The 13,386-nt window shown below is 32.0% G+C and overlaps 2 protein-coding genes across 2 annotated transcripts in view; one reads left to right on the forward strand and one right to left on the reverse strand.

Annotated features, from left to right (window-relative positions):
* Positions 1-6,853, reverse strand: part of LOC105619461 (integrin alpha-PS2) — a 76,017-nt gene extending 69,164 nt beyond the window's left edge. The window contains exon 1 of the mRNA XM_012200979.1: positions 6,669-6,853. Within this exon, the coding sequence (XP_012056369.1) occupies positions 6,669-6,853 (185 nt within the window). The remainder of the gene's footprint in view (positions 1-6,668) is intronic.
* A 2,667-nt stretch (positions 6,854-9,520) lies between these two features.
* On the forward strand, positions 9,521-11,614 carry LOC105619463 (telomerase Cajal body protein 1). The gene is made up of 5 exons (XM_012200980.1): positions 9,521-9,745; positions 9,869-10,401; positions 10,482-10,714; positions 11,076-11,309; positions 11,385-11,614. The coding sequence occupies exons 1-5, from the start codon at positions 9,521-9,523 to the stop codon at positions 11,612-11,614; spliced, it is 1,455 nt and encodes a 484-aa protein (XP_012056370.1).
* Positions 11,615-13,386: the final 1,772 nt, after the last annotated feature.

Below are 13,386 nucleotides of genomic sequence, written 5' to 3' on the forward strand. Positions count from 1 at the left end.
AATTAATTAATTAAGTTAATTAAGTTAAGTTAAAGTAAAGTAAGTAAGTAAGTAAGTAAGTAAGTAAGAGAAGAAGTAGAGAGAGAGAGAGAGAAGAGAGAGAGAGAGAGAGAAAGTTTCTCTCGAATCTGTGGGAAAAAGTAATTTAAATATTTGAATACATCAACATATTTTATTTGCTATTTTCTTTGCTTATCGCGTATATGAGGTCAGTAATTCTTGTGTTCGGTTATGAAAATTGTCTTTTACTATAGTCGTCTTTTAATAGCATTAATTAAATAAAAAATTATTTGTATTTTCTAAAAGCAATTAATTTATCGTTCTCTAAATAACGGTCTGTTTTATTAAAATGTAATTTTTCATTTGAATTCGAAATTTTATACAAGTATATACATTTTATGTAAGTTTATTCAGGAAAAGCAATTTAGATCTACTTGTAAGTTAATCATATACAATTAAATTATAATAATTTATAATCATACAATCTTGTTATATAATAATAATTGGAGTAACCTTCTACCCAAGATGTTAATTTGATTTGATTGGTAATAAGCGATGCTGGAAACGGCGACTGATATCGCCATTCCTGACATTTTGCCTTGAACATTCACGACTCTCGCTTATCGACATTCGCTCCGCCGTGACTTCGCGTCGTGAAATAATTTCTATATTTAGTACACGACTCGGCAGGTTTCCGCGTATACGATCGGCAAATTCGGGAAATAGACGAGTCATCGGTACACTCGGGAGACGACGAGCGTGACTCGATCTTCCCATTTGTTCCTCTTACACGTGGTCGTGACTGAATTCGCCTCTTAAAGACACGATCGTCGATGCGATCGCGCAATGAATCACGCAATACGTGTTCTGCTATACGCTGACATTTATACACCTTACTCTCGGCGGGCTTCCTCGTGATTGTCTTCGAGATGCATCATGCCCCGAGCAAAATTGCACAGGTATATTAAATTTAAGCGCCGATAAATTAACAAACGATTTCGAGAGTCCTTCATCTCCGAAGAGCGCGGAGAATTAACGAGCGCGTGTAAAATTATTATACGCTCAACTGATTATGATAAAAGGGATTAGCTGATTTTTACATAGATCGCACATGGTGTTTGTATACGAGTTTCAATTTCCTGCAAGATTTACACGCCGTACGTTCGCGCTATACGTGAGCGCGATTGTAATCGCATTACATTCTTTTTTATGAATAGTAAACGAGACCGGGATTACATGAATATATGTACGACCGGATAGATATATGGAGGAGATTACCGTCGCCGATGGTAATGGCACATTGTGCGTACTTTAGAGCGCTCGTAGATATTAGCTGGCATCAGATGCGAGATGCACGCTGCTCCCAATCATATGCATGAGACCGCAACAGGAGGCCGGGGATCTCAATTCAGTTCTCCCTCCGAAATAAGATTCCCTTAGAGTTCGCGCTCATTTCTTCGCCCGTATATCACATATCTTTCAGATATCGTCGTTAACATCGGCGATCCAAGGAAGCAAATTTTAAAATTCGTCCGGATATTGTTGAAGCAAAACACGTTCGTTCGAGCCTGCGGTCAAGTCATTGAGAAAACCCATGGAAAGGACGTCACGTAGTGGATCGTAATAGATCGAACACGCAGATTACAAAGATATTAATCGGAGCGGCACGGGTGACGAACAGCCTACGCAGTCGCATCGTCGCATAGGTGACTAAGAAGCGTTCTGCATCGTCAAGTGTCTCATAGACGAATCGATCGTACTTCAGATTGTCACACCTAGGCCGCGATCCGATTCACACTCACAATACTTAATAAATCAAAATAATATAAAATATATAAATAATATAAATAATATAAGGGCTACAAGCCTAATATAAAAATTTTTTCTAATAATATAGTTAAATCACAAAACAAAAACATTGGTCTATAACAAACGTGTCCTTTTATTTAGCTATATTTTATATTTTATATTGTAAGTACATTGTAACCGAATTGTTAACATTGAAAATGATCTGATCGGATACGAAACATTTGTTATAGACCATTTGTTTATGATTTAATTATTTATATTATTTAAAAAATTTTTTATATTAGACTTGTATGTAGCCCTCTTTTATATTATTATTTAATTTTATTATTATTTATTGAGTCTTTTGACATATTGTTTTGATTTAATAAATCATTTCATTTTTGTTGTTTATTAAATGTTGTTTATTAAATAAGAAGAAATAATGTTCATGAGCGTGTAAATATAAATCAAATCATGGTTCTAGATTCTCGTAGAGAAGACTAGTACTTAGAGACATATTTTACATTAGAGGATACTAATTATTTTATATTATTTATTTCAGTTAAAAAATTATATAACTGAGCAGCCAATATTAAAAGTCTCATTATTGTTAAGAAATAATTAGTGCACTAGGAAAAGAATCTGATTGCACTAATGAAAATTCTGGCTAAAAATGGACAAATCAGAATTTTCTAGTTGAATCTAATGTAATTTTAGTTGAGATGTTAGAATTCTGATTGACATAATCAAAATCTTCTAGTTCATTAATTTTCAACCATAAATTTTGCTCAATATGTCCTGTGCAAAATATTTCTAGGTACTATATTGAAGAAAAATTTTAAATCTTGAGTCTCCTGAATCACCACAGCCATATTGAATCGTGACGTCAGAAGCGAGAAATGACACGTTAATTTTTATTATATGTCATTTATAAATAAAGACAATTTGAATAAAACAAAATGATAAGATTTCTTTAAAATATTTATCCCCTTTTACAGTCAGTAAATAATCATAAAAAGTGATAAAAGGCACGTGAAAGTGGAAATAAGCTGCGCATGCGCATTGAATAAAAGCACTTCATGTATCTTTTATCACTTTTTACGATTATTTATTGATTGTCAGGAGGAATAAGCATAGTTTTCGTCCATTTTTACAAATGTTTTAAAGCAATCTCATCATTTTGTTTTATCTCGAGTTTTATCCAAATTGTCTTCATTTATAAATGACACATAATAAAAATTAACGTGTCATTTCTCGCTTCTGACGTCATGATTCAATATGGTTGTGGTGATTACTCAGTAGCCTTAATACATATTTTTTTAACAGTACTGACTAAACAGGTTTTTATTTATAATAAATAAATATTGACTCAATAAAAAAATAAATAAATCGTTAAATATACGGTTCTTATGCCAAAAATGTAGTAAATATATGTTTATAATTAGTAAATATTAAATAGTTAGTACTATTAAATAAATATTTATTAAAATTTAATACTTTTTTCAGTCTCCTAAACGTCTAGTTGACTTGGCAAAAAATGAGAAGAAAAAGAAGAATCCATGATTTTCTTCTGTACGAGCATCATGAATGAGTAAATGAGAAGATTCAAATTCGTTCTAGATCTAATTATGTGGCTCACTCGCGCTCCATTTCTGCAAAGTATACAAGAGACAACGCATCCATTTAATTTTAGATCTTAAGTTAAAAACTCGCGATATCGGGTGACCGCACGCGACGGAAATCGATCGCGCCGAACGATCGCGAGAGGTGGGCACACAAAACAAACGGGTCCCATGTTCTATTTCGGGAATTGATGGCAATCGGGCGCTTTAATCCCTGTGAACGATGAAATTAACGAGCGCGCGAACGCGAGCGCCCATAAAGCACCAAGCTGGCCTAAATATAAGCGCCCACGAGAGAAACCTCCCGTAAGGTCTCGCAAGTAATCCGGATTTCCTGCGTCGTTTTCCTCGCACCAATGTTTTCCCTCCTTATTGCAAACATGACGCGCCGTTTCGTCATTTGTTAAGTAACATTTTTTTATCTGTATAAGAATGAATTACTACAATAGAAGTAGATTGAATAAAATATACTGACTGAGTTTTTAATCAGGGAATATAATCTAAAACCTGGATATATACGGTTACCCTTTTAAAAATACAGTGTATTTTTTAAGTCGTAAAACTTCTGATTATTAATTACAATTTTGTATTTATAAAATTATCTATTAATAAAGAATTATCAATAAAAACATAAATTGTATTCCAGAAATTTTATTAAATATCTACATTGCATATAATGTATAAAAGAATTATATTCCTTCCTCTGTTTCTGGATTATCATTTTTTTTCTAAAAAGTATACATAAGTATGCATTTTTTTCTTATAATTCAGATATGATAATCTTACCCGGACATATATAATAGAACTGTTTGATCAAAATTATCTCGTTTTCCCTAAAAATACTATAGAAATCTAAAGAATTATAACTGAACAGTAGAATCAGAATCTATTCCGAATAATTGTATAATACGTGCTTTAGAATGATTCTAATTTCTATACCTCAACAGCAAGAAAGATAAAGATCAATTTTTTGTCAATTTAATAAGTGAAAATCCCTACTTGTACTTTCTCTTTACTTTTTTAAAAACTATTGAGTATAAATACTATAATTTCAAATACTGATAAATTGTAAAACAATTAATAACATACAATAGTTAATCATTTCATTTAGAAAAATAACCCAGATAATTGTTATTATAAAAGAAAAATTAGGTTTAATAGATTCTTTCATTTCTGAATTAATAGCCTTAGATTTGGAAATCATTTTTTTCTATCACTGAGGATATTATACTGTGGGAATATAAGCGTGCCCATTTCACGGTTGATTGCTAATCGGTCGCAAAGAGACCGGTCTCGGATGCAACGTTCCATTGTGTCGCCATTGGCACTGACGTCGATTTTCCCGTGAATATAACGATATATGCGGGCGGCGCTATTAGCCGCGTTTCCCCGTTTCGCCGATATTATTTATAATCGTCGCCAATGTGCGGGAGCCGAAGCAGAAACGTTTATTCGTGGCCCGTCACGAGCGTGAGTCACGAAATTCGAAAACGAGTACGTTCACGGTTCACCGTTCGTGCACCAGATTGCGACGGGAAGAGAAGCGTGTCTTCAGGGGTTGCAACGTTCCTGCAAACAGTGCGAACGTCCTTGAAGCGTACTTATCGATAATGAACGAGGGATTATCGCAGATTATTAAAGCTCAAGATGAAATACGAGATGGAAATCCTCATCTTGTCGGGTGATATCTCGAACGGGAGGTCAGACTGCCGCGCTGTTCTGACTTGCAATGCGCACGATTCACGACATTTATTTCGTAACAGGAAATGTAATGCATGATCTACAATGAGCAGTAGCAGTAGTGGATTAAGGAGTAGGTGTAGAAATCGACTAATCATAGTTGAATATGAGAAGAATAATCAACTATGATTGATCGATTTCTATGCCTACTCGTTCAATTACTGTTACTGCCCATTGTAGATCACGCATAAGAGCCTCGAAACGCTGCTATCGTAGAACTCTCATTAAAGTAACTCGAAAAAATTTTAATATCTTTTATTTGCAAATAAATATGTATACGTCATGAAATTAACAGGAAATATTGGACGTTTTAAATTACTGAGCGACTCATCTTGAATTTTATATCACGTTCATAAAATTTCTGGTAATATTTTACTTTCTCAAAAGACACACGCATTCCGCAAGAAATGTTTAGTCACAGAACTAATTATCACGACAGTGCAGCATTATATTGACGATTTCTTTAAATTATCCAGGTGTTAAAAATTATGTGCGCGTGCATTACGCCACTGGTAGTTTCATTATAGTTATTCAAATATTGTATAAATACAAATAATCAGCCATATGTATAAATCAAAATTTTTAATATTTGGACAATATTGGAACAATATTGGAATTAGTTTTACAACGTTATTTGTGAGAATTTTTGGGAACAATAAGATGTTACCGCAAATAATTTTTATTAATATAATAATGCAGGTAAAATTCAAGACGAGAGTCACATGATAATTTAAAACGTCAAATATTTCCTATTTCGCGAGTGAGTCAATCGTATGTGTAATCAAGCGATGAGTCAAACACCTGGTTAAAAATTTACCTATTACCTAAGGAAAGCATTCGTCTAATTCTATGCTATTACATCAGTTCCCTCTATTTTACAGCATTTACTTATGAAAATTTTATGTCTCTCTTAAAAAATAAATAAAAAATAAAGCTAATTATAACTTCAATCACTTTCCAATTGCGTTATAGCGTCAGTTTCTCCATATTACTTCATCTATTAGTTTTGCATAGTTTTGCATAGTTTTAATATTTAATATTTAAATTTCAGTAGGGGAACATTCCGAGATATGATTACTTAACGATTATTTAGTGTATGATTTAGATATGATTATTTAATGTACAAGCATAGATATGGCAATACAACAGTGCTCTTTTTTTCCAAGATATTCCATGTGTCATCGAATTATGTTACGCCTTTTTCAAAGTAACGAATAAAGATTCGCCTCATGATGTATCAACAATCGACAATACTCTCTTTTATAATTGAAATTTAAATCTTTGTCGTTATTTATATTTTCAGATTTTTCTTATTACAATATCGTATAGTTAATGACGAAAAATCAAAATAGCCAATTGAATAATATTTGACAATAATTATCATTTTATTTTGGATACTTTCTAGCAAGAGACAATGATGACAACACAGTGTAACACACTGAATTATTATATCTTTCTTGTTTACTATTCATTTCTCAGAAAGAAATTTCATCAAGATAAAGAAAAAAAGAGGCTCACCATCCGCGGGCATATCTGTCACGATACGTCGATACAGCAAATCCAAACATGGACCTCTCCTCCATACGATATACCGCATAATGTTTTGTCTCGATGTTGAAACCGTCGGCGACGTGCCAGGTTGATGAAACGACGATCGCGAGCCCGACGAGGAGGCTCGCCCAGAGAAGCCTCGTCGACCACATCCTGTCCGCTAATCTGGCGTGTCACTGGCCGCACTACGAACACTCTGTCACTGTGTCGAGTCACTTTCATATATGAGAACCGATCGCGCGAAAGACGAAAATAATACGAAAGAAATTAATAATAATAATAATAATAATAAGCAAAGAGCGGCACAACACGATGAATGGTATGAAACTAGGAGAGTTTAGTCTTGAATTTACGCAGAGTTACCGGTAGCGAGTTAGCCGGTAGCAGCTGCACCACCAGCCGACGACATGTGTCTTCCGCGAGGCACGAGGCCCTCGAGAGATCGACGATGAGGGAGAGTAAGGAGGAAGGGAGGGAGAAAAAGAGCCGGAGAAGTCTGCTTGACGGACGCCCGCGGACAGACTGAGCTGAGTGGAGCACGACTCTTTCGGGTAGTCTTTCGCTTCGACTCTTCGCCTACTCGAGGGCCGCCGTCGAAGAGTCTCCCACCTACGGCGCGGTGCTGCCCGCTGATCTTAGCCGACGTGCGTCGCGACGCGACGTCGCGTCCTCGTTGCGTTGTCGTCCGTGATAAGCGACGCGCTATCCAGCAAACGAGAATGAATTGAAATGAATTGAAATTGGATTCAGATTTTCAGAAATATTGATTCACGAATGTTAAAATGAATGCTTTTCAATCCTGAATGCATTTTTATTCATTTATAGGAATTGCACGGAGCATATTTCTATGCCTTTCAATCTAAAAATAATATTAGCTTTTTCTGTGTACAACACACACATTGTGAATACTTGTTCAATTCAAAATTTTGAATGTAATTTTTCAATCCAATTGCATCCAATTGAATCCAATTAAATTCAAACAAAAGTATTCGCTATTTAAAATACGCATTCAGATAGAAAAAAATTTTAATCCATTCTCGTTTGCTGGGATATAATATGTGCGTATGTGTGTGTGTGTGTGTGTGTGTGTGTGTGTGTGTGTGTGTGTGTGTGTGTGTGTGTGTGTGCGTGTACACACACACATACATATATATAATATACACATATATATATAAAACATAGATCTGCCTTGATCAAAATGAAATATAACCCAGCAAACGAGAATGGATTGAAATGAATTGAAATTGGATTCAGATTTTCAGAAATATTGATTCACGAATGTTAAAATGAATGCTTTTCAATTTTGAATGCATTTTTATTCATTTATAGGAATTGCATAGAGCATCTGCATGCCTTTCACTCTAAAAATAATATTAGCTTTTTCTGTATTGTGAATACTGTTGTGAATGCAGTTTTTCAATCCAATTGCATCCAATTGAATCTAATTGAATCCAATTGAATCCAATTAAATCCAAAAGAAGTATTCGCTATTTAAAATACGCATTCGGATAGAAACAAATTTCAATCCATTTTAATCCATTCTCGTTTGCTGGGTAATTACATTTAAACATAATGTTATTAATATTATATACAATACAATATGCAAAAGTTATATTTTATCCAGCAAACGAAAATGGATTGAAATGAATTGAAATGGATTCAGATTTTCAGAAATATTGATTCACGAATGTTAAAATGAATGCTTTTCAATCCTGAATGCATTTTTATTCATTTATAGGAATTACAGGAACATATTTCTATGCCTTTCAATCTAAAAATAATATTAGCTTTTTCTGTGCATAATATACACATTGTGAATATTGTTCAATTCAAAATTTTAAATAAAATAAAGAAAATGCAATTTTTCAATCCAATTGCATCCAATTGAATTAAATCTAATTGCAATTAAATCTAATTAAATCCAAAAAAAGTATTCGCTATTTAAAATACACATTCGGATAGAAAAAAATTTCAATCCATTTTAATCCATTCTCGTTTGCTAGATAATATACCATTCATAAACTGATTTTTCGTATTAAGACGGTCGTATCACGATGGCGATTGAAAAAAGAAATTGTGTCCTTGCTTAAGATAATTTAGATTCATATAGATATTCGCGATTCAGAATAGAATTCTATTGCTGTGTATTTCGAATATTTCGACATATTTGCACTTTGCATAACGAACGTAAATGTATTAAACATTAACGTATTAAAGTTAATTAAAATATCACTCATATCCGTAAATGAAAAGTACATTAAATTTTAATACACTTAACTTTTGATGATATCTCCCCGAATACAGTCATATAGATTCACGATCAGTTCAAAATTGAATGTTCTTTGAAATACTACATTTTGATTCTACCATTTTAAGAACTTATGTATGTGAACCAATGAACAGGAGTTTTTCAAGCTCGGTATTCTAGGGATATTACAATCTCTAACTACACAACGAACGCAACGCGCCAAACGTATAATTTCGTAACTAAAATCCATGCATGATTTAACTTAACTTAAACTAACTTAACCTAACAATTAAAGTTAGGACTTTGTAGCGAAATTCGAAATTAATCTCCTTGTTTTCTTCTTGTTTCTTTAAGTAACCTTGATAAATTCCATTTCCAAGGAATTTACGTGGATTATTCGAAAACTATCATTATGCGAGAGACAATCTGACGGTTCAATATAAAGTATATACATACTGCAATCCTTATATAAACATATATAAACATATATAAGTTTTCTAGGAGAAATTGGTGTTTTCATATAATTAACTTAATTGTGAGTAAACTGAGTTGAGAGTGAGTAAACTGAACAATGGAATGTGAAGGAACGGACGTTGATTCACGTCCGTCAATAACATGTGAAACTTTAGATAAAAATGATGAAACGGAAGAAAACAATGCAGAAAGCAAAGCTGATGAGACTAATCCAGTGCAATCAAATTCATTTGTAATGATTGAAGACTCCCGCGTTTTGTTGAATAATGAAACTTGTTTGGGATCTAGTAAAATGCCAGACCTCATCTCCTCACAGTCACATGTAAGTTTGAGACATATAGGCAAGTATACTTATAATTTGATAAAATTTATTTATGTATAATAATAATAAATCGTTGCTATATTACTTAAGCGAATTGCAAAATAATGATTCTTCAAATTATAGGAAACGTGTCAAACTTTGTCAAAACAAATAGTAAATCTCGCAATAATGAAACAAATAAGAAACAATGAAGCTGCAAATATCACAGAGCCAAGAAATGTAAATTCAGAAGATGCTAGCTCAACAGATTCTCCTTGCGTCTATAATTATAACTGGTCAAAAGCACCAAAGATATTATGTGTAGCGACTAAGGAATATCAGTTCACAGATATGTATGAGAATTTTACAAAAGGTTGTCAATGGTCCCCAGATGGAACATGCTTACTTGTATCATCGGAAGACTTTAAGATACGCCTTTATGAACTTCCTAGAGAATTGTATTCTGGCCAAATGCCATCTGATTTTATACAGACCGATTTTACATCTGCTTTGACCATTAAAGAAGGTGGCCTCATATATAACACTTGCTGGTATCCCTATATGAATTCATGGGAACCTGCAACATGCTGTTTTCTTAGTACTAGTAGAGAGAGTCCTGTTCATTTATGGGATGCATTTACAGGAGAATTACGTGCAACATATCGAGCTTATAATCAGTTAGTAATAGTAACATTGCTCGAGTTTTCAACTTTGTGAGAATATATAAAAAAAGGAGGAAAAAATATATTTTTTTTAGAGTTGACGAAGTAGAAGCATCTATTAGTGTTCAATTTGTGGATTCAGGAAGGGAAATATGGTGTGGCTTCAAGAATGCTGTAAGAACTTTCGATACAGATCATCCTGGACGTCAAACAAGCGACATTTATTTTAAACATGATTTTCCAAATATGACCGGATTGGTTTCGTGTATCCGTGAAAATCCAATTATGTCAGGCTTAGTTGCCTTTGGTACATATTCTAAATGTATTGGTATGTATCTGTGATAAGATTTAATTAAATATATAAAATTTTTGATATTATTAGGTCAATTCTAAGCAGAATTGTAAGACTTGTAACTTGTTCTCGTAAAATTTATGATTAGTTTTAATTTTATGCGTATCATAAGACGTACGATTTATAAATTAATAAATATATACGATTTCTTGTAAATTTTGTGGCTAATAAGAAGCTGTCTGTAAAGATATTGTATAAAAATATATAGATACTTTAAGTTTACTTAAAAGTTCTTATAAGTTTTACGAGAATATGTTACGAGTCTTACGATTCTGTTTAGAATTTAAACATGTCTGCTATAAAAGATATAATTTTTCTTTTTTATATACTTTTGAAGGTTTGTATAAGGATGGGCCATTATGCACCTTTAAAACTGAAAGTGGTGTAACACAAATTGAATTTAGTTCTTGTGGAATGAAGTTGTTCTCTGTTGTTCGGAAAAATAGTGAATTTCTATGTTGGGATCTCCGTAATCCTGGAAATGTTCTTTATTCTCTTGAAGGAAGGCAATCGGACACTAATCAAAGAATACAGTTTGCTATTACACCTGACAGTAAACAAATAATCTCTGGTCAGTTTAAAAAAATGTAAAATGATAAATAGCATAATGTAATATATCTCTTAATTGATGTTACATATTCCATAGGTGGTGTTGATGGAAATATCATTGTATGGGAATTACCAGAAATTACAAATTATGATGAAGAGAATTTGAATCCAAAATATAAAATAAGACTATCCAAAGACTGCATAAATGGAGTAAGCTTACACACAAATTTACCTATAATAGCGACCAGTTCTGGACAGAGACAATATGGTCAGCATATTAAGAGCAAACATAGGGACAATAGCGTGAGATTATGGTGGGCTACTTGAGATAATGATAGATTTAGATAATTTTAGTTATACATGGTTTCGCATTAAAACAAAGACAAAACCAAATGGGATATGTGTAGCTCGTGTGATTAATGCATTTATATAGTTCGATTTACGAAGTTATAACATCAATGTTATGAAATTGGCTAATCATAGTTGTTCTATTCTCCAAAGGAATAGCTATGATTGGCCAATTTTATAACATCGATGTCATTTGATGAAGCGATGAAATTGAAATTGAATGCCAATATGTCGATATAGGAAGTTACTGTGTATATACTTTTATTATTTTATATTAGAAATAATCCGTGTTTCTCACGTTTTGATCTTTGATTCGGATCTTCTTCAGTGTAAATTCCTTCACAAATAATAATTTACTTTAGGATATGTAAAAAAAAAATCGTTGTTGAATTAATCTTTGTTAATAGTACAGTTGAAAGTATAAGAAAACGACATAAATGTAACGACGAAAATTGTATTCTAAAATATGTCACTGAATTAATTTCACAACTTGACTTTAAAATATACGGTAATTGTCATTGATTCATTGGCAAAATTATTACTTCTGAGAACTATTTACAAAACCCAGGATTAATTCCCATCTTGTAATAAAAATCTCCAATGGGGCTAATTAGACTTCGCAAATCGATTTCACGGAAAGCAATAAAGAATAACTCTCCACGATAAAAATAATTTCAACTTTCTAACTGCATCGATATCAAACATTCACTGGTATCTATCTGATGCGAGAAACAACGATGAGACCATCACATATAAAAGAAAATTAAGTTATACTTGTAATTCTGTAATGTTAAAAATATAAAATTAAAAAATTTTTCGAACAAGAAGCTAATATTTTACCATTAGCTTAATCAAACTTTTACCGATTTATTTAATAAATTTGTATACTAAATGCAAAAAAATTTACTTTTTACTTTAAAAAATGAATATCATGCACACGTTAATTCGTCACCATTGTGAAATAAATTTAGGGAGCAGATAAAAGAGTTGGATCTCTTATTATGATATCTGTCAGGTATAATAAAGATCTATCGAATGGGCTAAAAATTAATGAAAAAGTAAAATGCTTTTTTAAGTTATGCAAAAATAGACCTTTTTTGAATTTGAATAAACGAAATATTTTCAATTTTGGATTTTTGTTTGCTGAAAATGAATCTGGCCGTGGAATTAGTTTAGCACATCAGATTTCCGAGAAAATTAAGGTTAAATATGTAAAATTAGTATTTTTGATTATATTTATCATTTTTTACGGCCAAAAATTGTTTTTTTAATTTCGTTTATATTTTATAACAATTTTGTTTTATATTTTAAAGTGCTCTTTTAAATAAATAAAATAAATTTATATTTATCACGATATAATTATTATAATGCGTACTGTTAGAGATTTCACGTAATTATATTTCCAAATATTTTTACTGAACAGAAACGTGCCACTCACTTTGACTCCTTACTAACTATCCCGAGATATTATGCATTTTTTACTATTATTCATATACTTACATTTATAAATAGTAGTAATCATATTATTTATTCAACTTAATGATTTATAATATACTAATTATACATATGAAAAAAATGGTGATGTAACAAATATTAACAAATTTATTTTATTAATATAAATAAATTTATTTTATAGATAAAAGATAATATTTTAAAGTGGTAAACGAAATTGAAAAAAAAATTTACTTTGGCCGCAATAAAGGGGTAAATATAGCAAAAAATGCCAATTTTGACATTTAAATTTAATTTTT

This window comes from Atta cephalotes (genome assembly GCF_000143395.1).
Source record: "Atta cephalotes unplaced genomic scaffold scaffold00021, whole genome shotgun sequence".
Lineage (NCBI taxonomy): Eukaryota > Metazoa > Arthropoda > Insecta > Hymenoptera > Formicidae > Atta > Atta cephalotes.

Excerpts from the sequence above, each read along its gene's own strand:
- LOC105619463 (XM_012200980.1), top strand. The coding sequence starts at position 9,521 with ATGGAATGTGAAGGAACGGACGTTGATTCACGTCCGTCAATAACATGT. Across the intron at positions 9,746-9,868 it reads TCATCTCCTCACAGTCACAT|GAAACGTGTCAAACTTTGTC; the intron begins GTAAGTTTGAGA and ends TTCAAATTATAG. Across the intron at positions 10,715-11,075 it reads TACATATTCTAAATGTATTG|GTTTGTATAAGGATGGGCCA; the intron begins GTATGTATCTGT and ends ATACTTTTGAAG.